A 22,561-nucleotide genomic window follows, 5' to 3' on the forward strand; every position below is an offset into this window, starting at 1 on the left:
TGTTGGTAACTTTCTGCTTTTCTCTTGTTGCTTTTAAGATTCTCTTTTTATCTTAAACCTTTGGCATTTTAATTATGATGTGTCTTGATGGTCCTTTTTGGGTCTAGCTTTTTTGGTACCCTTTTTGCTTCCTGGACTTGTATATCACTTTCCTTCACCAAATTAGGTAAGTTTTCCTTCATTATTTTTTCACATAAGATTTCAGTTTCTTCCTCTTCCTTTTCTCCTTCTGGCACCCTTCTGATTTGGATGTTGGCACATTTAAATTTGTCTCAGAGGTTCCTAAGCCTCCTTGTCTTTTTTCAATTCTTGTTTCTTCATTCTGTACTGGTTGACTGTTTCTCTCTTTCTGTTCTAAATTGTTAATTTGAACCCCGGCTTCCTTCCCTTCACCATTGGTTTCATGTGGATTTTTCTTCATTTCACTTAGTGTAGCCTTCACTTCTTCCTTTATGTGTTTGCTATACTCAGTCATTTCTGTGAGCATCTTTATCACCAGTGTTTTGAACTCTGCATCTCTTAGGTTGGCTATCTCCTCATTGCTTAGTTCTCCCACTGGAACCTTGATCTGTTCCCTCCTTTGGGCAATACTTCTCTGTCTTCTCAACTTGAGAGGCTCCTGTGTTTTCCCCCGTGTCTTAGGTAGAGCTGTCGCACCTGTTACGTTGTAAGGGGCAGAGCTTTAGGTATTCATTAGTGAGGGGTGACCTGTTTCACCATGTTGTGGCACTGTATGTGGAGGAGGGGTCAGAGAGGTAACAGTGCCACTTGCTCAGTGCTCGTCCCTTTTCTAGTCACTTATCCCACCTTCCTAATGGGACTGGCGCCCCTCTAGCTGCTGCCATGGCAGTGGTTCCCGGAGTGGGTGGGTTTGCAGATCGTCTAGGACTCTGAGGGTCCTCTAAACAAACTCCTGAGACATGGGCAGTTTCTTCCAACACCTCAACCCCCACTGCTTTTCACAGCTAGAAGCAATGAGCCTTTATTTTCTTGGCGCTGGAACCATGAGCTGCAACTGTGAGCTGCTTGGCCTGGCCTGGGACTGGGATCCCTCTACAGGTGCCCCTCCCAGTTTTTATAATGTGTGACTGCTCATTCAGCCAGCCAGCCATAGCCACTGCCTTGCTGCCCCACTGTGTCCTTTCTCCCCAACTCCCCATATACCCTTCCTACCTGTGTGGATGAGTGTTACTTCTTTATATCTTTGTTGGACTTCATTCAGTTCGATGTTATGGTAATTCTGGTTGTTTTTTCTTTTGAGGTTAGTTGTGATCCTTCTCATGGTTGTGCAAGGAGACAAAGTGTGTCTATTTACACCTCCATTCTGGCCGGAAGTTTTACTTTTTAATACTTAATAGGTAAAAATACTTTGAATCTTCTAAAAGTGAAGCCCTACTATTAAAGTAATTTAAAAATGCAATTTGAATCTTTTCAGTCTAAAAACAATAACCTCTCCATCCATCTTTTTCTTAAATCCCACACACATTCCCTTAGCAGTTGGCTGCCTTCATATATCCAGAATCTAACAACTTGTTACCACTTTCCCACACCACCTGTTCCAGACCACCCTCTCTCGTCGGGATTATTGCAGTAGTGTTTTTTCTTTTTTTAATCCTTACCTGAGGATATGTTTATTAATTTTAGAGAGAGAGGAACGGAGAGCGAGGCAGAGAGACTTCGATGTGAGAGAGAAACATCAATCGGTTGCCTCCCATACGTGCCCCGACTGAGGATCGAACCTGCAACCAAGGTATGTGCCCTTAACTGGGAATCCAACACGCAACCTTTTGGTGTACAGGATGGTGCTCCAACCAAGTGAGCAACACAACCAGGGCTGCAGTAGTGTTTAGCTTCAACCTTTGTTCTCCAGTGTTATCTTAACACAGTGGCCAGGAACACTGTTAACATATAAATCAAATAAAAAATCTTTAAATGTTTTCCAAAATCTTTACAGTGACCCACAAAGCCCTATTTTCTCTGACGCCCCTCCCCAAATATCGGTCAGCATTTATCTCTGACTTTCCTTGCATACTCTGCTCCAGCTGTTGGCCTTGCTCTTCCTTCTGCAGACCCTCAAAACCCACCTCTGGCTGTTTGGATTTGCTGTTTTCTTTGCTTGCAAGGCTATTGCCCCAAAATATTAATAGGACTTCCTGCCTCAACCTTTTTCAAGTCTTTGTTCAGATGTCACCTTGAAAAGACCTGACAACTGTATTTAATATGAAGCACTCACCAGTTGTCTTCCCAACTTCATTCTACAGAGTAACTCTTAACTTAGAGTATTACAATTACCAACTATAGGTAAAACCTGATAAACTTTGCTTATGGTTATAAAAGCTTTTCTTAATCATTTTCATATATGTCAAAATATATAAAACTTTATGTTGAGCCCTGGCTGGTGTGGCTCAGCTGGTTGGAGCATCTTTCTTTAAACTGAGAGGTTGCCAGTTTGGTCCCTGGTTGGGGAGTGTAGGAGAGGCAACTAACTGATCCGTGTTTCTCCCTCACATTGGTGTTTCTCTCCCTCTCTCTCTCCCTCCCTTCCCCTTTAAAATCAGTATGCTTGTTCTCTGGTGAGGATATAAAGAAAAGACAACTTTATGTTGAAGTAAGTGATTGAGACTCTAATTTTGGGATGTTTAAAATGAACACTATTTATCAGAGATCACCAGAAATGTTTGTTTTTTGAACTTCTATAAAAGGGCCATTATTTTATTCAGATTATCTCCACTTTTGAAGTTCAGCCTATGAACAAGCAAGTTTTGAACAATTCAAAGTAAAAGGGAAATATTTTATAGAAAAGTTAGCCGTGAATGGAATGGGTATATTGGCATAAACTAAAATTAAACTTATATTCTGGTTAACTCTTAACGAAATGAATTATACATTTAAAAACCATGAAATGCTTTTTAAATACCAAAAACTGAGGTATTATAAGAAATAACATTTATATCTAATGCTTAGAAAAAAGTGATTCTAAAGAGGAATTCATGGCCCATCTTTATAACTGTTGTGAGGTTAGGCACTGGGTCATTGTTAACATAATACCTGACACATGGGGGCTTCTTTATATATTTGTTTAATGAGGTCCTCAAGTTCATTTGTTTACTGATTCATTCATTTATTCAACAGGCATTAATACCAACTGCCCTCCTAGGAAAAGTGCTGAGATAGAGCATTAAAATACAAGAGCTTCTGTAAGTAGGATAGTAGCCCTCTCTGTGTTAAAAGGAGATACACTCTTGCCTTATAGAATATTTGTTTTTATTTTTGGACAAAAGTATTACAGATGGATTATTTAGAAATATAACACATTTACAGTCTTAAATTAGTTGCATTTTCCCTTTTTAATTTATGCTGATACCTACTTACTATTTTAAAGCATTTCCAGTATTTTATTTGCTAAGTAATATGTAATCATACTAGGAATTTATTTTACCTGTAAAGCCTTCTAAATATTTTAAGTATATTGTGCTTTCTGAAATTGAAGTTTAGATTTTATAGAATATTTTATACACTGACTTAATGAAATCAGAAGAATAACCTGAGGAAAAATAGCTATGAGTGCAGAGGACATACTTTTCTAAGGCTTTTAAAGAAATGTCTAATAAACAGGTAAAAAGATACTCAACCTCATTAGTGATTAGGGAAATGCAAACTGAAACAAGAGTATTCTTTTGCCTGTCAGATTGTTATAATTTAAACACTGATTTAGTCTAGCAGTAGTGAGGATGGTGGGAATATAAATTTGTACTCTAGTTTCAGAGGATGATTTGTAGCTGAAGTGTGGGTGCATACAGTTAATCTGTATTATACAATTACTTGCACAGGTTGTATAGAGTTACATGTCCTGTTTGTCATGTTCAACGTTATTTATAAACGGTAAAATGTAGAGCCAACCATTAATGTTGCTAGCATAATTATTGTATATCTGTATTATAGTTTACTGCCTTACAAAGAATGGAACTTTATGAACTGACCTAAAGAGATGTTAATGATAAAGAGGGAGAAATGCACATAACAATGTAGTATGATTATATTTGCAGAAAAACAAGTGATATTATATTAGTTTGTGTATAGAAAGATACTTAGAAGAATACAACGATATATACCAAACTGTTGGGATTAGGGGCGAGAAAGTGGAAGACATGCACTTTTTATCTTCCTTCTTCTGAAGGGTGAGTAAAACAACGTATAAAAAAAGAAAATAGTAGAGACAAACATTTTTTAAAGCTTCTAATAACTCTGAACTCCTTCAATTGCAGAGTATAGGTGGGGGAATTTTTCCTAGTGTCCCGCAGAAATATATGCTGTTGATCAGATCACTGCTTTTAGTGGCATCACTGATAATAGATCAACCCACTTATTTTGGTTGCTTTTTAAAATTGGTACCTAGGACATCCTAATGTTTTTCTACTCTTTCAAATAGATGTGAACAGTTGAATATGTTGAGGAGAATATAAAATTTGAGGGGAGGAAAAGTTTTAGATATTCCTTTAAGTAAAAGTAAAAATAAGTTTCTTTAAGGTATTGAATAGTAATATCACAAACCAGATGAAACAGTTCAATGTGTTCTTGTGTTTTAATAATTTATTTTTTTAGAGAGGGGTGGGAGGGTGAAAGAGTGAGAGAAACATCAGACTGGTTGTCTCTTGCATGCCCCCAACTAGGGACCTGGCTTGTACTCCAGGCATGTGCCATGACTGGAAATTGAACCAGCAACCTTTTGGTTTGCAGGCCAACACTCAGTCCACTGAGCCACACCAGCCAGGGCTGTTCTTGTGTTTTTAATAATCAAATGCTAGCATCTGATTCTTGAATTTCATTCATTCATTTATTTATTGAGTTTCATTCAAGAATGGTTAAGGAGTTTGCTTTTAAGTTTAATAAAAAATATGACATCTGTGGCCCCCCTTCCGAGGGGGAACTCAGGCTACTTTTGAGTAGGTGCTTGGCCTGGGCCAGACACCGGCTCTGACCTCACATGCTGCCTCCTGCTCTCCTGCGTATAAAAAAGGGGGGAAAGGAAAAATTAAGACTTTTTAAAAAATTACTGATGTTTAGAGAGAGAATGTGGGAGGAGCAAGAAAGGAAGGAAGGGATGGAGGGAGAGAAACATCAATTTGTTGTTCCACTTATTTATGCATTCATTGGTTGCTTCTTGTATGTGCCCTGGCCTGGGATTGAACCTACAACCTTGGCATATTGGGAGGACACTGCACCCAACTGAGCTACCCTGGTGCAGCTACCCTGTGGAGGCTATGAGTTTTTTTCTCATTGTTACAAATTTTATGTTCTCTTTATATTTGAATGGTTACTCCGTGACCTGATGTTAGGAGATTTTCCCATCCTGCACCCCCCAGGTTTGTAGTTCACCGAGATAATCATTTGTACTCGAGGAGCTGGCCAACACTGAATCAATAAATACTGTATCACTTTATAAATTAGTTTTCAGAAAGGCGCTGATAGGTGTTATTTAAAAAAAGGAATAAATGTATCAGAACAACTTTTTAAAGTAACTGTTAGAAATCTTCCTGGATTCTGAATTTGGTTTAAAAAGATTCGTTGATACTTGGTATTTAATTTTTGGATATTAACTGAACCTCAAAATTTTTTTCTTCCTTTATATGTATTCCCATATGATTGTAGGAGTCTATCGTGAATTTAGATCGTGTACATTTTGGGAACTTATTTTAGAAAAGATCTAAGTTTTAAAAATTCTCAATGGACAGACAGAGAAAAGAGGGTCTTTGCCAACTCCTTTGGGTAAGAAAATTTTAGAATTTTGCAGATACTCTAACATGAAGGCCAACAGATCAGGCATATTGAATTGTAAGGTTTTCAAATAAAATGATTTGTCATGATTTCTTTTTTTAGACTACTGCAGTAAGAATGTCTTTTCCCCCTCATTTGAATCGCCCTCCAATGGGAATCCCAGCACTCCCACCAGGGATCCCACCCCCACAGTTTCCTGGCTTTCCTCCACCTGTACCTCCAGGTAATTTTGTGAAGACTGTTGTTGTTTTAACCCTTACTTTCGTCTTTGCGGTGTTTACTTTAGGAAGATGATTAGTATGTGACTGTCAGTAGTAAAGATGTCTGTTAGTATCTTGGTAATGTGATGTCTCATTTTCTTGTGGCACCAGTTTTCATATCTGGTTGAGCATAAACTCATTTGGGAAATTTTTTTTTAATTACTTAAAAAATAGGCAGTTGATTCATGAGATTAAAAAATTAAAATATATAGTGAAAAATTTTATCAGATTTCCACATAACTTATAACCATCCTTTTATGGAAAGAGGGAAACATAGCAGGGTTCTTAGTTTCTTCCTTGTCCTTTGAGATAAGTGCATATTACAAGTCACTATAAGTATATATTCTTTTATCCGTTAGTTTTTGTTTTTTTTTTAACACAGGTGTAGTAGTATCCTGTATATAGTATTCTGCCCCTTTTTTATATAGAGTTTTCCAAATCACTATAACAAAGCGTCCTCTAAAGTTCTATGAGGTAGAAAAATGGTTTTCAGGCCCCATTCCAACTCACTGAATCGGATCCGTAGAAATTGGGGCCCAGCAATCTTTACTTTAAACAAGGTAACAGGTGATTCCTAGGCATCCGTTTAAGAGAACCCACATTTGAGAACCATTATCTTGAGGTACATAATTAACACTGTTTGGCTTGAAAGTTTTCCTTTGGTTTATGGTGGTAGTTTAGAAATTTTTGTATCTTAATGGGGTTGAAAATGTTTCATACAAAACCAGTTTTCCTTCCGTAGGATAGTGAAAGTTCTTAATTTGCATTTTAGAAATATCCATGTAATTCAGGCTGAAATCATCAACCAGTCTTGTAAATCATCCAGAAATATTTTTGTTTGAGGACAGCTTTTATATCATGGACTTGTTTTTAATCTTTGGGCTATTTATTTCAAGTTACAGTGTTTTATTGAAGAGCTTGACTGTTAGAAAATCAAAAGTACATTGCAGTTGGCTCATATGATGGGGCATAAATTCATAATAGCATTTAAAACTTCAAGAATTCAGGGGTAAATCACAATTTTAAAAATCAGAAGGACTATACATACATTGTGGAGTAGAATGCAACATTTGTACAAGTTTTTAAGACATTTGTTCCTTATAGCAAGCTCTTTTAAGCTTTTCTCATAGATAATCGTGGATGTGTTTTTGTCAATCACCTGCCCAAGGTGTAGTGTGAGGGTATAAAAACTATCGGTTTATTATTTCATGTAACAGTTAGTGAATTTTAGTAAATTAGCTGCACTGTAAGGGACTATAAAGGAATTTCTTCTGAAAGGGGGATTGAGAAGATAATGTTAACAGAAAACTGAATGAAGTTAGTTGTCAACCATCAGATATTAATAACTTAAGTACATGGTCCTGAACCACTTACATTTGGGCATCTGTTTTTTGGGGCAGGGAGGTACATATATCCTGATTTTTAAACTTCATAGTCTTAGCATATCTCTTTTTTCTTAATTTATTGATTTTTAGAGAGAGAGAGAGACATCGATTTGTTGTTCATTTATTTACGCATTCATTGGTTATACTTGTATGTACCCTGACAGGATCAGATTGGCAACTTTGGTGTACCAGGACAACACTAACCAACTGAGCTACCTGGCCAGGGGAAGATCCATTTAAAAAAAAGATTTTATTTATTTATTTTGAGAGTGGGCAGGGCGAGGGGAAGGGAAGGAGAAAAAGAGGGAGAGAAACATCAAAGTGTGACAGAAACATCTGTCGGCTGCCTCCTGAATGCCCCCAATTGGGGATCATATGCCCTGACTGTTAATAGGACCGGAGACCTTTCAGTTCTCAGGTCTGTGCTCAATCCACTGAACCACACCAGACAGGGCAGATCCTTTTTTTTTCTTTCTGGCCCTTACTGGTAACCACGATACTGTTTAAAAAGCCCTATGTTATAGAGTTATAGGGAAAATAGTTTACTTCCTGTTTCTTTGTGAAGAAATTAAGAGATTTGGGAATGGAGCTTAATCACTTGTTCAGAATCTGGAAAGATGACCAAAAAAAAAATCAGTACCTTAATTTTGTTACAAGTAGGATGGTTTTATAGACAAGATTTTAAATTCTTTTGAACTTTTAAAGAACAAATATAACTACCATTTACTGATAAACACTATATCAAATATTATAACCAAATATGACTGGGATGTTTTTCTTAAGGCTACTTCATGATCTTTGAAGATGAATCAGCTCTGTAAACCAGATTTTCAGTTTTCTTGCCTGGTTTGGTCAGTGTCACAGTAGTGTGGCATTGTTTGTAGAGTGGTAATGCTGTTAATTCTGATTTTATTTGCAACGGCATACAGTATTATTTCTTTCTAGGGAAGCATACTTAGTTGATAAATCAATATTAGTTGCAGGTCATTCCCTACCTGCATTCTGTGTGCTGCCTCAATACTTTAAAAGGTAAAAAAGTTAAATAGTATGTTAAACTAGTGTATTATTTCAAGACCACAATAATACCTGTGCAATGTATAATTTCCTTGACTGCCTTATAAGTGCAATTAATTGAACTCTTCAGTGAGATAATGTATGTGGTAATCACATATATTAAATTAGAAAATAAAGTTGAAAAACAACTATTTTTCCTTAAAAAGTAAGGCATGCATATAGAAAAAGGAAGTATTGTCCCATAGTTTCCTCCCCAATGATAGCCTTTCTCACCAATTTCTAGAGTATAGCTCTCCAGAAATATGCTATGCGTATCCCAGTGTGTTTACTCTTTCCCACTTTTCTCTTTTTTTAAAATGCAATTAGTAATGCACTGTTCACACTTCGTGCACGTGGCCTTTTCTCAACTAGAATGCATAGATTTTTATAATGGTAGCAATATAAATTTTTTTAAAAGATTTTATTTATTTTTAGAGGGGGAAGGGAGGAAGAAAGAGGGATAGAAACTTTAATGTGTGGTTGTCTCTCGTACCCACCCAACTGGGGACCTGGCCTGCAACCCAGGCATGTGCTTCCGAACCAGTGACCCTTTGGTTCGCAGGCTGGCACTCAGTCCACTGAGCCACACCAGCCAGGGCAGCAGTGTAATTTTTAATGCAAATTCTGCACTGCATGTTGAGGTTAGAAACATACAATTAAAGTTTTAGTAGCTATTGAGAAAGGAGAATATTTTTTCAGTTTATCTTTTCTGAATGGACAGGGTGCCACACAGATTACAGTAGTAAACAAGGGAGTATTTGGTGATTTTTTTTTTCTTCCAAAGTTAAAAGTGGAAAATTTAGATATAAATTCATTAATAGTAGTTTTGAGCATCTACTGTATTTAACTGCCCCACAGATGATCTCAGATAATCTCACAGGCACTCTGAGGAGAAATAATTACTTCACTATAATTGAGGAAACTGAAGCTGAGGTGAAGGAGCTTGCCCAAGGTTACATATCTAAAAGTGGTAGAACTACGAATTGAACCTGAGTTTGATTCTGAGGCTTATGTTTTTTTTCTATCTTGTATGATCTTTTGTAGTCTAATTGATAGCAATCTTGGTTTTTATCTTAGAAATCTGTAAAGTAACTATAAAGTTATATTGGAAAATAAATGGGTAAGGTTAAATGTTTAAGAATTTATTACCAGTCTTAGATGGATAATTATCCTAAATTGATGCAAAATTTTTACTGAAGAGCAGTTTCAGAACTTCTTGTGATATATTTAGAAGCATTTTAAAATTTATATTGGAAAAGTAGACTGATTTTGCCCTCATTTTGCAACCTTTTTCTTAGTTCTCAAATGTAAAACTTCTTTATTAGTTATCTGCACAAGAACTCTGAATACAGTGGCTATTGATTAGTAAGCAATGCAGTTGAAGACAAAAATTCAGTTGTCAATAGTAGATAGCTAGCTCATTGACAACTCTTAAACCCTCAGCAGCAGATGCTTGTCTTAAGAGATTTTTCTGTTTGATGGTGACTGAGATTGCTGATTTTTTTTGCATGATTTTTGTTTTTATTAAAGAACCAGGAATAACACGACTCTCCTAGGTTTCCAGATTAATTTCTTATTTGATAGTTTAAAAACTTTCAAAGGATTTGTTCATTAATATTACTGTTAACCCATAAATGAATCTATATTTATGAAAGTTGTTGGTTTTGAGGATATACTGAACAAGATGAATCTGAGTTACTGTCTAGAGTTTTAGCCTCCTTAAGTCAAAAGCATGTTGTGTTAGCTTTTTTGCTTTTAGAATAGCTTTTTTGGTATGTAAGCTTATATAGATTGACCTGATACCACATTGCTTTTGAAAATAAGGCATTCATCAGTATTTCATTAGTCCTACATGCCTACTTAAATTAACTATGACTGAGAATACTTGTATGTATGGCATGCAGTTGATATAGAATACAGTCATATGTAATTGTGTGCTTACAACTCATTGTGCTTTTTCCTTAGGAACCCCAATGATTCCTGTACCAATGAGCATTATGGCTCCCGCTCCAACTGTAAGTATAATTTTAAGGAGAAATTAGGAGATATGGTAATGATAGTGCTTTTAAAGCTAAAAAACTTGATAAACTTTGATAAATTATTTTAAATGTTTAAAAGAATTATAGGAAGGATTTGAGCTTCCATTTCTACCATCCTTTTATTTGATTAAGTAACATTGTCACCCAGCTGTGCATATGTGCAGTTGTCCCTAAAATATGCTCCCTAAAGAAATAGTTTTGATTTCTCTCTTATTCTCTAGACTCGTTTACTTACTAATTCAGATTTAGGACATTGGCTTTTTAAATTCTTTCCTCATCTTGTCTTGGTTTTGTGAGATGAGAGAATGATATGACATATCTGATCCTTTTTTTTTTTTTTTTTTTAAAGAATGATCCTAGCAGAAATATCAGTTTTGAAATGAAATTTTTGTTGAATATATTTCTATCTACTCTCTCTTCCCACATAATTTTCAACCTCTCCCAAGCTATATTTTCCTGTCTTTTTAGTATGATACCTTGAGGCTTTGTAGTTTTACTGAAGCCTTTCCTCTGGGGAACCTTAATTCTGCACATTCATCAAAACTTCTGTACATTCTAAGCATCTTAGTTAAGAATGTTAATATACTGTAACACATGAATTAATAATAACCCTCTCACCTGTTATTTAACCAGGTATTTCTTTGAGTTCATTGATAGACTATCAGGCTTCATTTGGAATTCCACTATGAGCGAGGGTAGACCTCATTACCTTCAACTGTTTTCTACCTGTGGTTTTTGAAAAGGGAGGGGAATGGTGTTATTCACATTAGAAGGGAAATGGGAAATAGGTGGACAAATCAGAATCTGCTGTGGGACAGACCACTAAGAAGATATGGTTCTCTGGACCAAGGGGGAGTCCAGCTTTTCTTGCATTAGAAACTCAATATTTGGTCATTTTGGAGAACTTCCACGTGACAGGTATTCTTACTCTTGGATCTCGTACTAGGGAAACTGTATTTGGGGTTTGAAGCAGCTCCCCCATTTCACCACTATTTATGCAGTGCCTATTATGGGTGTTCAGATAAATTCAACCCATATAAAACGATGAATAAGACTATTTCTTCCTCTGGGAAATTGAAAATTATGAAGGGTATATTTTAAGTGTGGTGGAGTGCTGTTGGACTATTTGAATATTCTGCAGGAGGATTAGCAGGGATAATTGAAATTTGCTGTTATACTAGTACACGGTTCAGTTGTGAAGAAACTTCTGAATGTGTTTGATCATTTCAAATCATTTACGATGTCTTAAACAATAAAAAATTCTCTTAAACATAAAGTTTCTATTTAAGTTATTTTTGCTTTTCCGAGTTTCTAAAAGGTAATACAACAGTGGGACTTGTCATGAATGTTTGCATTAATGAGAAATGCTGTGTGTGTGTGTGCTTTAGGAGCTTTAGATTAAGTATGTAGACCCTTTAATAATAATGTGCTATATGCAGGGTGGCGGAAAAGTGGGTTTACAGTTGTAAGTATGAGAAACAGTTTATTCTTGCATTACTATTTATTAATTGGTTGTGTTTTTTGAAGACCAAGACTACATTTATTTGTGCTCTTTTTATTATTGTGATAAAAAATACACAATATAATATAAAATCTATTTTAACCATTTTAAGTGTATAGGTCGGTGGCATTAAATACATTCACATTGCTGTGGGTATTATCGTTCATATAAACAACTGTAAACCTGCTTCTGCCCAACCTGTTTTTACTAATTTATCATTGATGCTTTTAGCCTAATGTTACATTAAACATAATAGGAAGTTTAATTGACATTAAATTTTATTGCCTTTCTTCATTCTAGGTCTTAGTACCCACAGTGTCTATGGTTGGAAAACATTTGGGAGCAAGAAAGGATCATCCAGGCTTAAAGGCAAAAGAAAATGATGAAAATTGTGGTCCTACTACGACAGTTTTTGTTGGCAACATTTCTGAGAAAGCTTCAGACATGCTCATAAGACAGCTTCTTGCTGTAAGTTAAACTGTTTATTTTTCACTTAAAAGGGTTTTTTGGTTATAAATTTTAAATTTATGCAGAAACAGAAAGAGGACTCTGAATAATTAGTTTCTCCTTTTTATTTTGACTATTTTCAATTTAGCAAAAAAGTTGAATAGTACAGTGATCATCATCCTTATATTTAGCCACATTTACTCTATATACACATGCTACATACTTTTTTTGCGTAATTTGAGAATAAGTTGTGACATGACATTTCACCTCTGAATAGTTCTTGTGTCCTAAGACTAAAGACGTTTTCCTACATGATCACAAAATCATTACATTTAATTTTAAGGGTAATACAGTATTGTTAACTAACACAATACAGTTCTTTTTTAATTTTTAAATTGAATTTCCTCAATTATTTCTAAAGTAGCTATTTTTGTTTTTGATTTATGATCTAGTCAAGGCTTGTACGTTGCATTTGATTGTCCTGCCTCTTTCGATAGCTTGTTTAATAAAGAGCAGTTCTCTGCCCCCTGTCCCCCGCCCCCCCTTTTTTGGTTTGCTTATTTCGTTTGTCTTTTATGACACTGACGTTTTTGAAGAGTCCATATTTTTACAAAATATTTCTCAATTTGAATTTGAGTGATTGTTTGCTTATAGGTACTAATTCAGAATAACCATTTTTTGCAAGAATACTTGATGAGTAATGTATTGTGCTCCGTGCCCCACAGCAAAAGGCACACAATGTCTCTTGGTTTTATTTTTGGTGATGTTTAGTTACTCCTTGGTTAAGGTGATCAGATCTCTCCATTGTGAAGGGTACCTCTTTGGCCTGTGTCATTAGTAAGTAATCTATGGGTTTATATTTGAAGACTGTGAGTTCTTTTTCCCAACAACTTTTAAAACAATGATTGATTCCTCTTAAAGTTTTTATTCTGAGCATAAGAAATTTTTTGGACTTGGTGAAGTCATTGATTTTCTTTTGTCTTAGTTTTAAAAATTTTGTCTGGTGATACATGCACATTATTAAGTGAAATAATACTGAATGATTTTACAATGAAAATAGTGCCCATACTTCCTCCATAATCTCCCTTTTTTTTAGAGAAGTTAGTTTTAAATCTTTTCCGTTTTCATTTTATAATTAATGTATGTTATTGTCATTTGTTTTGTAAATTGTATGATCCTTGCATCAAAAAAAAAAATTATTGGAAAATAAAACATCTACAAAACCTAGCTTTGTCAGATCTTAATATTTTGTGATAGTAGCTTCTGATTTTTCTCCCCAAATAAAACATTACAATTACCATTTCTTTCTTTCATAAGGTAATTGCCAGAAATAATCCACTGTCCTAAACTTAGAGTTTATAATCTGTGTATATTTTTACTTTAATTATATACTTATAGATTTGTTAAAATTTAATTCACAATTTTTAATTCAGTATTTCTTCAGTTTGTTTTTTTCACGTAACATGTAGTTTTATTTACTTACTGCTAGTATTATTGCATTGCAGAAATATACTGTGAATTGTCAATTTGCTACTGATAGGTGTATGGACTGTTTCCATTTTTTTAATGTTTTGCTATATTATTACTGGTAATATCATGTCTTCATAGGTGAACCTGAAAACGTCTATCATGTATTCCCTTAGAAGTGTAATTTCTGAGGTCGGGCATACTTATCTTCAGCTTTACAAGATAATGTCAGTTCTTCCCAAAGTAGGACATTGGGAAAATATTTTTTTTAATATCTTTATTGAGATATAATTTTTTAATATCCAATAAAATTCACCCTTTATAATGTATAATTTAGTGGTTTTTATATATTCAGAAAGTGGTACAAACCCCACCACTAATTCTAGAGCATTTTCTTTTTTTAAAGATTTTATTTTTTAAAGAGAGGGGAAGGGAGGAAGAAAAAGAGGGAGAGAAACATTGATGCACATCCTAGCCAGGGACCTGGCTCACAACCCAGGCAAGTGCCCTGACTGGGGATTGAACATCGAGATTTTGGTTTGCTGGATCACCAGCATAGTGCCCATCCCACTGAGCACACCAGCCTGGGCTCCAGAGCATTTTCATCACCTGAAGTAGAAACCATGTAACCATTAGCAGTCATTTCTTATTCTCTCCTCACCCCAGTCCCTAAAAACCAATATTTTACTTTCTGTCTCAGTGGATTTGCTGAGGCCCGGGCATTTTATATAACAAAGTCATAAATATGTGGCCTTTTTGTTTTCTTTCAGTTAGCATAATGTTTTCAAGGTGCATCTATATTATAGTTTGTGTTTCAATCTTTTATGTCCTGATAATATTATATTTAGTTGCTACAGTTTATTTATTCAGCTGATTTGCAGTTGAGTTGTTTCTACTTTTTGGTTATGAATAGTGGTGCTAAGAATATCAATTACAGATTTTTTGTGGACATATGTATATTTTTTTCACTTTGAGATACCCCTTTTACAAACCTGTTCATGATTTATACGTGCAGCACGCTGTTTTATTTTTTAGGCTTTCTTTGGATTCCTAAATTTCTTACTTTCATTTCTCTTTCACTTTTAAGGCTTCTCTTAAATGTCTGGTGATCCTTGATTGTCTGTTCATATTTAAGAGTAAGAGATTAAAAGGCTTTTATATTACCTGCGTTTGTAAAATGTTGGGCATCATTGTAGGGTAGTATAGCCAACAGCCAGTGATTTTAAATATTAGTATATGGATGTCTTTTTTTCTTTTTTTAAATATATTCATTTTAAAGAGAGAAAGAGGAAGGGAGAGAGTGAGAGAAACATTGATTTGTTGTTTTACTTATTTTTGCATTTATTGGTTGATTCTTGTATGTGCTCTAACCAGGGATTGAGCCCACAACCTTGGTGTATTGGAATGATGTTCTAACCAACTGAGCTGTCCGGCCGGGGCTGTTGAGGTCTTTTCTTTGAGGCTGGTTGGTTTCTCTAGAAAACTTAACAGCTTCATGCCTAGTGAGTGAATATGTGATTGGCTGCCTGTATGTGTTGGATGAAGGACTGAGTTCAAGCATTTCTTTATACTTCTACTTTCTCTCCTTGTTACCCACTCATTCAGGTCTTCCTTCTTATCTGGTGCTTCATATTCCAAGCTTGAGTTCACTTTCTTCAGGCTATCTCAGTTGGGGCTAGAGTCGTTAGTTGAGAAGAACTCTGAGGCTTTGTTTATGCCATATTCATATTGTCAGGCAAGCACCTGTTTTTATTCAGTTTTATACTTCAACACTGTTCTCCACTCTACCTTTTTTCTGTTGAATGAATTACTATCCATTCCTTTTTTTCCCCAAAATTTTGTTGAATTTTGCTGCTCTTTCCTCATGCTGTAATAGACCTTAAGGGTTTTTACCTTTTATCGTCTTTCATTATCATTTTAGTGGTTTCTCTGAAGGGAGATGTGAAAAATTCATATTCAACTTTGACATTATATATTACATATTTCTTTCAATATAATTTGTGTGAGTTAAGAGAATTTTAAGAAACTTAGATGCTAATATGATCTTTTTTCCTTTTTTCCTTAGTTATTTTCCTAGGTTTATTTTGTTAAGTAGTAACTTATTTTTTTGTTTTGTTTTTAAGAAATGTGGCTTGGTTTTAAGCTGGAAAAGAGTACAAGGTGCATCTGGAAAACTGCAAGGTAGGTACATTTTTCCTTATTTATTGAGATCATTTTAACCTGTGTGCATAAATCACTTTTAGCATGTTTTACTCTCAGTATCCTTAATCATGGGAGTATTCTATTAGCATTCTTTGTCTTCTTATTGGAATAGGATTAAAGGCAATTGAGAAGATGTTGCTGAGAGTTGAGATTAGAAAGTGGAAAAGTGTAACAGGAAGGAGGTATGAAAGAAATAATTATTCAGACCAACTGTTTCTTGTAAGATTACAAAGTCCTTTTTGTCTGGGACAATTAGGACTTACCAAGAAGGGAGGAGAAAAGATGATAAGATGTCCTGGTAATCTTTAAAGCATCCTGTTCTTTTCATACTTGTTGGTAGAAACACCTTCTTGATAGGCATTTTTAAAAAATATATTTTATTTATTTTTAAAGGGGAAGGGAAAGAGAGGGGGGGAGAGAAACATCTCTGTGTGGTTGCCTCTCATGAGCCCCCAACTGGGGACCTGGCCCTCAACCCAGGCATGTGCCCTGACCGGGAACCTAACCAGCAACCCTTTGGTTTGCAGGCCGCTGCTCAATCCACTGAGTCACACCGGCAAGGGCTAAACACCTTTCAGTATGGAAAATTCATATATACATATATTTAGTATGAATTCTAAACTAATTAATAGTTGTATCTTGAGACTTGATAAGACTTGAGTTTATATTATTTTTTTGATGCCTTTATTTGTAAGAATTCTCTAAAGATAATCATCTTCCATAAGGAGACATGTTGGGATATCTATTTTTTTCTAGTAGTATCTGTTGATTGTCAATGCTGGAAGTTGATTCATTGATTGGAGGTTGCAAAATGTAATAGTCTGTTTTGAAGAATTCTATCATTCCTTCATTGAGAAACAAATATTTTCACTTATTAGTAGAATAGTTCTATAAGGATAAATTTTTTCCTTCATGTAGTATTTGGTTACTTTAGAGGTATAATTTATATTAAGAAACCAGGGTAAATGCTTTGGTTCTTCATTAGATTTTTTAAAAGAATGAGCTTGTGTTTTCAGCATCCTCTGGCAGTGACTTTTCTTTTAAAGAACTACTTTTTTTAAGTATATTTTATTGATTATGTTGTTACAGTAGTCCCAATTTTTTTCCCCTTTGCTCCCCTCTGCTGAGTACCCCCGTCCCCCAGCAATCCCTTAGTTCATGTCCGTGGGTCATGCATATAAGGTCTTTGGCTTCACCCTTTCCTGTATTATTCTTAACTTCCCCATCTATTTTGTACAAACCAATTATGCTTCTTAACACGTGTACCAGGGAATTTAAATGCCTTTTAAAAATGAGGAGAATTCTCGCCACCCATAGGCAATGTGTTAATCCCTGCACCATTTCCCCATTTCTCCCCATTCCCCCTCCCAGCTGATAATCCAGATGATCCCTATACCTATGATTCTGTTCCTATTCTGGGTTGCTTAGTTGGACTTTGTTTTTATTTTTTAGATTCAGTTGTTGATAGTTATGTGTTTGTTGTCATTTTAACGTTCATAGTTTTGATCTTCCTTTTCTTAAATAAGTCCCTTTAACATTTCATATAATAATGGATTGGTGATAATTAACTCTTTTTGCTTTACCTTGTCTGGGAAGCACTTTATCTGTCCTTCCATCCTAAATGATAGCTTTGCTGGATAGAGTAATCCTGGTTGTAGGTCCTTGCTTTTCATCACATTGAATACTTCTTGCCTGCAAAGTTTCTTTTGAGAAATCAGCTGATAGTCTTATAGGCACCCCTTTGTAGATAACTCTGCTTTTCTCTTGCTGTTCTTAAGAGTCTTTCTTTATCTTTCATCTTTGGCATTTTAATTATGATGTGTCTTGGTGTGGTCCTCTTTGGGTCTAGCTTGTTTGGGACTCTGTGCTTCCTGGACTTGTATGTCTATTTCCTTTGCCAAATTTGGGAAGTTTTCCTTCATTATTTTTTCACATAAGCTTTCAATTTCTTGCTCTTCCTCTCCTCCTTCTGGCACCCTTATGGTTCGGATGTTGGTGCCTTTAAAGTTGTCGCAGAGGTTCCTAAGCCTCTCCTCATTTTTTTCAATTCTGGTTTCCTCATTCTGTACTGGCTGACTGTTTTTCTTCCTTATGTTCCAAATCATTCATTTGAACCCCAGTTTTCTTCCCTTTACCATTGGTTTTGTGTGGGTTTTCCTTCGTTTCACTTAGCATAACCTTTACTTCTTCCCTTATGCATCTATCATACTCAAGCATATCTTGTCAAGCCTGTGAGCATCTTTATCACCAGTGTTTTGAATTCTGCGTCTTTTAGGCTGTCTATCCCCTCATCTGTTAGGTTGGCTATCTCCTTGTCACTTAGTTCTCCCACTGGAACCTTGATCCGTTCCCTCTTTTGGGCCATACTTCTCTGTCTCCTCATCTTGACAGGCTCCTGTGTTTGTTTGCCTCTCTGTCTTAGGTAGAGCTGTCACTCCTTTTACATTGTAAGGCGTGGAGCCTTAGGTATTCGTCAGTACAGGGTGACCTGTTTCACCACGTTGTGGCACTGTATGTTGGGGAGGGGGTCAGAGAGGCAACAATGCCACTTGCTCAGCACTCGCCCCGTTTCCAGGCACTTCTCCCACTTCCCGTATGGGACTTGTGCCTCTCTATCTGTTGCCCTGGCCGTCGTTCGCAGAGTGGATGGGTTTGTGGACGTTCTAGGACCATGGGGGCCCTTTAAACAAGCAGACTCTGCTGAGAGTCCAGTAGTTTCTTCCTCCACCCCAACCCCCACTGGTTAGCACAGTCAGAAGCAATGAGGCTTGATTTTCCCTGGCGCTGGGACCGTGAGCTGTGGGGTCTGGACAGGAGCTGGGAATGCTCCCCAGGTGTCCCTCCCCACTTTTTAAAATGTGTGACTGCGCTTTCCGCTGGCCTGCCCCTGCCACCACACTGCGTCCTCTCCGCCTGGGCTCTGCCCGTCCTACCTGTCTGGATGAGTATTTCTTCTTTATATCTTTGTTTGTTGGACTTCCATGTAGCTTGATTTTCTGGAACTTCTGGTTGTCTCCAGTTTTGAGGTAGTTGTATTCCTTCTTAGTTGTGGAGGGATACACAGCATGTCTGTCTAGGCCTCCATCTTGGCCAGAACTCTCTAAAGAACTATTTTGAACTGAAGGTTTGAAACGTAGTCAATTTGTTATTATTTTACTTAATATGGATTAATTGCTATTATTGCAGGTGAATCTTAAGCTGTCATCAGTTAGTTTCCTCTGCAAGTTGGATTTCCAGTGGTTTTGATACAAGCCTGCCTTTGATAGCTTCTTTGTCATCTGGAATGACAAGACATTCCGAGCTCAGTCTAGTAGATATTCTGCCTTGGATTTGGGATCAGCCATTTCTCTTAAGGTGCTCTGGTTCCTTTTAGTGAATAACTGCCTTCAAAACACAGCCTAGGAATTAAGTGTACTCTTTGTGAGAGTGGTATGGTCTTTGCTTTTTTGTCTTTCCAGTGCACATTAATTCAGATTCAGGACTAAAAGGTTTTTATTTAACCTTTTCTGTCATGTGTCTGTATTTCCTTTCTCCCACACTGAGAATCCTGAGTTCAAGGACATCTGGGATGACAAAGTATTTAATAATTACTGGCTTGCTTCACCTCACAATTTACATGCAACACTTTCAGACTAATAATACCAACACTATCATCAAAATATGATTATTGAAAAATTTTTTTTATCAACATCTTTTTGTCCTTAGGTATGATGTCATACTAAAAATGTATGGTCAAATTTTCAGTTTTGAATTCACTTAGAATAGTTTTTCTCTGTGGTTATGTCATTAACTGTATACATATTTAGATTCATTTGTTTAACTTCACTTTCAACTTTTAGGTTACTCTTTAATTTTGTTTTAATATCTCTGACTTAAAGCCATGATAATAATAGACTAGCCTAGTTATTAAAATGAAATAAATGTAGAAAAATTCGATGAGTAACTAGGATAAGAGATTATTACTTTTATTGTTTAACTTCTCAGAAAAGTGCTTTATTCATGTTGGGGCAGCCTGTTCTTATTTGTAGCTGTTAAGTCTGGATGGAATGAATTCATAAAGTAATTAACAGTCTCAGTCATGGAATTTGTTGATTTTGTTAACTTTTTAATCAGCACTTCTAATCAGTAGCAGTTTGCCTAATTAGAATTTTCTTTCTTTGTCTTCTCTTTTTCCTTTTGGTCGGGGTGTGAAAGTGAAACCCCTTTCAGAGGTAATGGAAGGGAAGGGAGGAGTGACAACATGAATGGTCCTTGTGTAGATTCACAACGCTTGGTCTCGAATGATTTTAATTTTCCATTAATTTTTTTTATCTTTCATAATTATATTGATATTTTACTAATCCTTTACGTTTACTGCTAGCCTTTGGATTCTGTGAGTATAAGGAGCCTGAATCTACCCTCCGGGCACTCAGGTTATTGCATGACCTGCAGATTGGAGAGAAGAAACTGCTTGTTAAAGTTGATGCAAAGACAAAGGCACAACTGGATGAATGGAAAGCAAAGAAGAAAGCTTCTAATGGGGTATGTTTTCCATGATGTTATCTTTAGTAGGCCAGATGTGCTCTTTTAGTGTAAACACTGATTGTAAATGAATCTAATATGCGGCTTTACAAGATTATCACGCTTGTGACTCACATGCAGAAGGGTGTTGTTATAGAGTTTATTGTTACTTGAAGCCTTTTTATCCACCCACTGTGGGGGGATGGCTGTTGGTTTGCTTGTTTCAGGTTGGGATGAAGGTAGTAAGGGAGACTAGACAAGGTTAACTTGCCAGAGAAAACATTGGTAAAGACTATTCCAAACAGAGCTAATTCATTAAGGCAGCTTTGTAAGTAAGTACAAAATATATTTATTTCAGTCTACACAATTTTTATTAGTTGCCCTCTCTTTTAGAAGTACACAGGTTCTAAAATATTGAAAATAAGCATCAATATTATTTTCCTCAGGTTGGTGGCTATAGCGAAGCTGAAGTAAAGGAATTTTTATGTTGTATACGTTATTACTCCCTTTAAACAAAAAAATAGCTATAATCTGAGTTTATGTTTCTTAGTTATCCCTTTCTAGTTTCTTTTTGCACCTCAAGCTGACTGAATCCCAAATAGATTTATTATTATCTTTCTGTCTACAAAAACAAAACAGCCTTTGGCTCTCAAGCCTTATTATTATTCAAAATAGAATAGCTTTTTTGGTTACACCCCTCCCTTTACAAAAAACATTGTATGCTCTTTGTAAAAAACTCATCAAATAGAGCTATAAGAAACTAAGTTATCACTTATAATCCCATCACCATTAGTAACCACTGTAGACATTTTTGTTGCATATTCTTCCAGACAGTTTTCTATATGGAGGAATGTAGTTTTGGTAGGGATATGTGTATTTGTTTTTCTTTATAAATATAGGATTGAATTCTAAGTATTGTTTTGTAAATAGCTTTTTTCTATCTTTCCTTGGACTTTTAATAACATTTTAACTCATTTCTCTGCATTTATTTTTCTCTCATCTCACTGTCACAGTACAGCCTATATTTCTGAAACGTAATTATTATCATGCCAACCTCCTGCTCATCCATCCTTAATGGCTTTGAATTTCTTATAGTTTAAAGCCCATATTCTTAACATGGTATTCATGGCTTGCTTTAATCTACCTTTCTCGTATCCCCCCCCACCAGTCACCCTCCATTCAGTCATATATCCATACAAACTTTGTGCTTTGCTTACATCTCATGTCCTTGTTCCCCATCCTTGCTCCCTGTTGAAATTCCGTTCACACAGTTAATATAATTAAAATGTTACTTGGGTGCTCACTTTGGCAGCACATACACTAAAATTGGAACAATACAGAGAAGATTAGCATGGCCCCTGTGCAAGGATGACACTCAAATTCGTGAAGTGTTCCATATTTAAAAAAAAAAATGTTACTTGATTCATATAGCCTTCAGCAGTCCTACCCCTTGATTCTTCTCAGGCAGACTTTAATTCACTCTTCTCTATCAAGTAGGTATTTCCTGCTGTTAATGGCAGTCTGCTTTGTAGTATATATTGTTTGTATCTCCCTGTCTCTCACAGTCCTTTGTACCCTCTTTCATTCCCGTATCCTCCTCCCATTTTCTGATTACAAGATAGAAAGAGCCAGGAGTTCAGAGTGTGTTGCTGTATCTTGTACCTGCACAGAACCAAGGATAATCAAGTTTTGCTCATAACAAGAATAGAATGCACATTTATTGAATAACAGTTGTAGTTATATTGCTCTTCTGGTAATCTTACTATTCTTACCTAGTTTTATAAGGAAATAATAAAATACAGTTTCTCTGGAATATAAAGTGTATCTCAAAGCAGCACTGCTTGCTATCTAGCAGAATTAAAATCTTAAAAAAAAAAAAAAAAATGAACTATGCCAAAATTTTTTTCAGATTTTTCTTACGGTGAGAATTGA

At 35.8% G+C, this 22,561-nt stretch overlaps 1 protein-coding gene and 1 non-coding gene across 7 annotated transcripts in view; both read left to right on the top strand.

Annotated features, from left to right (window-relative positions):
• Positions 1-22,561, top strand: part of RBM25 (RNA binding motif protein 25) — a 56,160-nt gene that overhangs the window by 5,020 nt on the left and 28,579 nt on the right. The window contains exons 1-9 of one of the 6 annotated variants that reach the window (XM_090271096.1): positions 1,687-1,750; positions 3,133-3,197; positions 4,047-4,178; positions 5,650-5,766; positions 5,878-5,998; positions 10,439-10,488; positions 12,314-12,481; positions 16,051-16,108; positions 20,490-20,650. In XM_090271096.1, the coding sequence (XP_090127222.1) occupies positions 5,725-5,766; positions 5,878-5,998; positions 10,439-10,488; positions 12,314-12,481; positions 16,051-16,108; positions 20,490-20,650 (600 nt within the window). In that variant the 5' untranslated portion in view covers positions 1,687-1,750; positions 3,133-3,197; positions 4,047-4,178; positions 5,650-5,724. Of the gene's footprint in view, positions 1-1,644; positions 1,751-2,558; positions 2,609-3,132; positions 3,198-4,046; positions 4,179-5,649; positions 5,767-5,877; positions 5,999-10,438; positions 10,489-12,313; positions 12,482-16,050; positions 16,109-20,489; positions 20,651-22,561 lie in introns of those variants that run through there. The other 5 variants (XM_090271097.1, XM_090271098.1, XM_090271099.1 and 2 more) reach the window with 5 other exon arrangements.
• On the top strand, positions 21,926-22,032 carry LOC150017007 (U6 spliceosomal RNA). The gene has a single exon (XR_016510121.1). It is a non-coding gene; the product is annotated as a U6 spliceosomal RNA (small nuclear RNA).

This window comes from Furipterus horrens, unplaced genomic scaffold (assembly GCF_987537825.1).
Source record: "Furipterus horrens unplaced genomic scaffold, mFurHor1.1.pri manual_scaffold_3, whole genome shotgun sequence".
Taxonomy (NCBI): Eukaryota; Metazoa; Chordata; class Mammalia; order Chiroptera; family Furipteridae; genus Furipterus; species Furipterus horrens.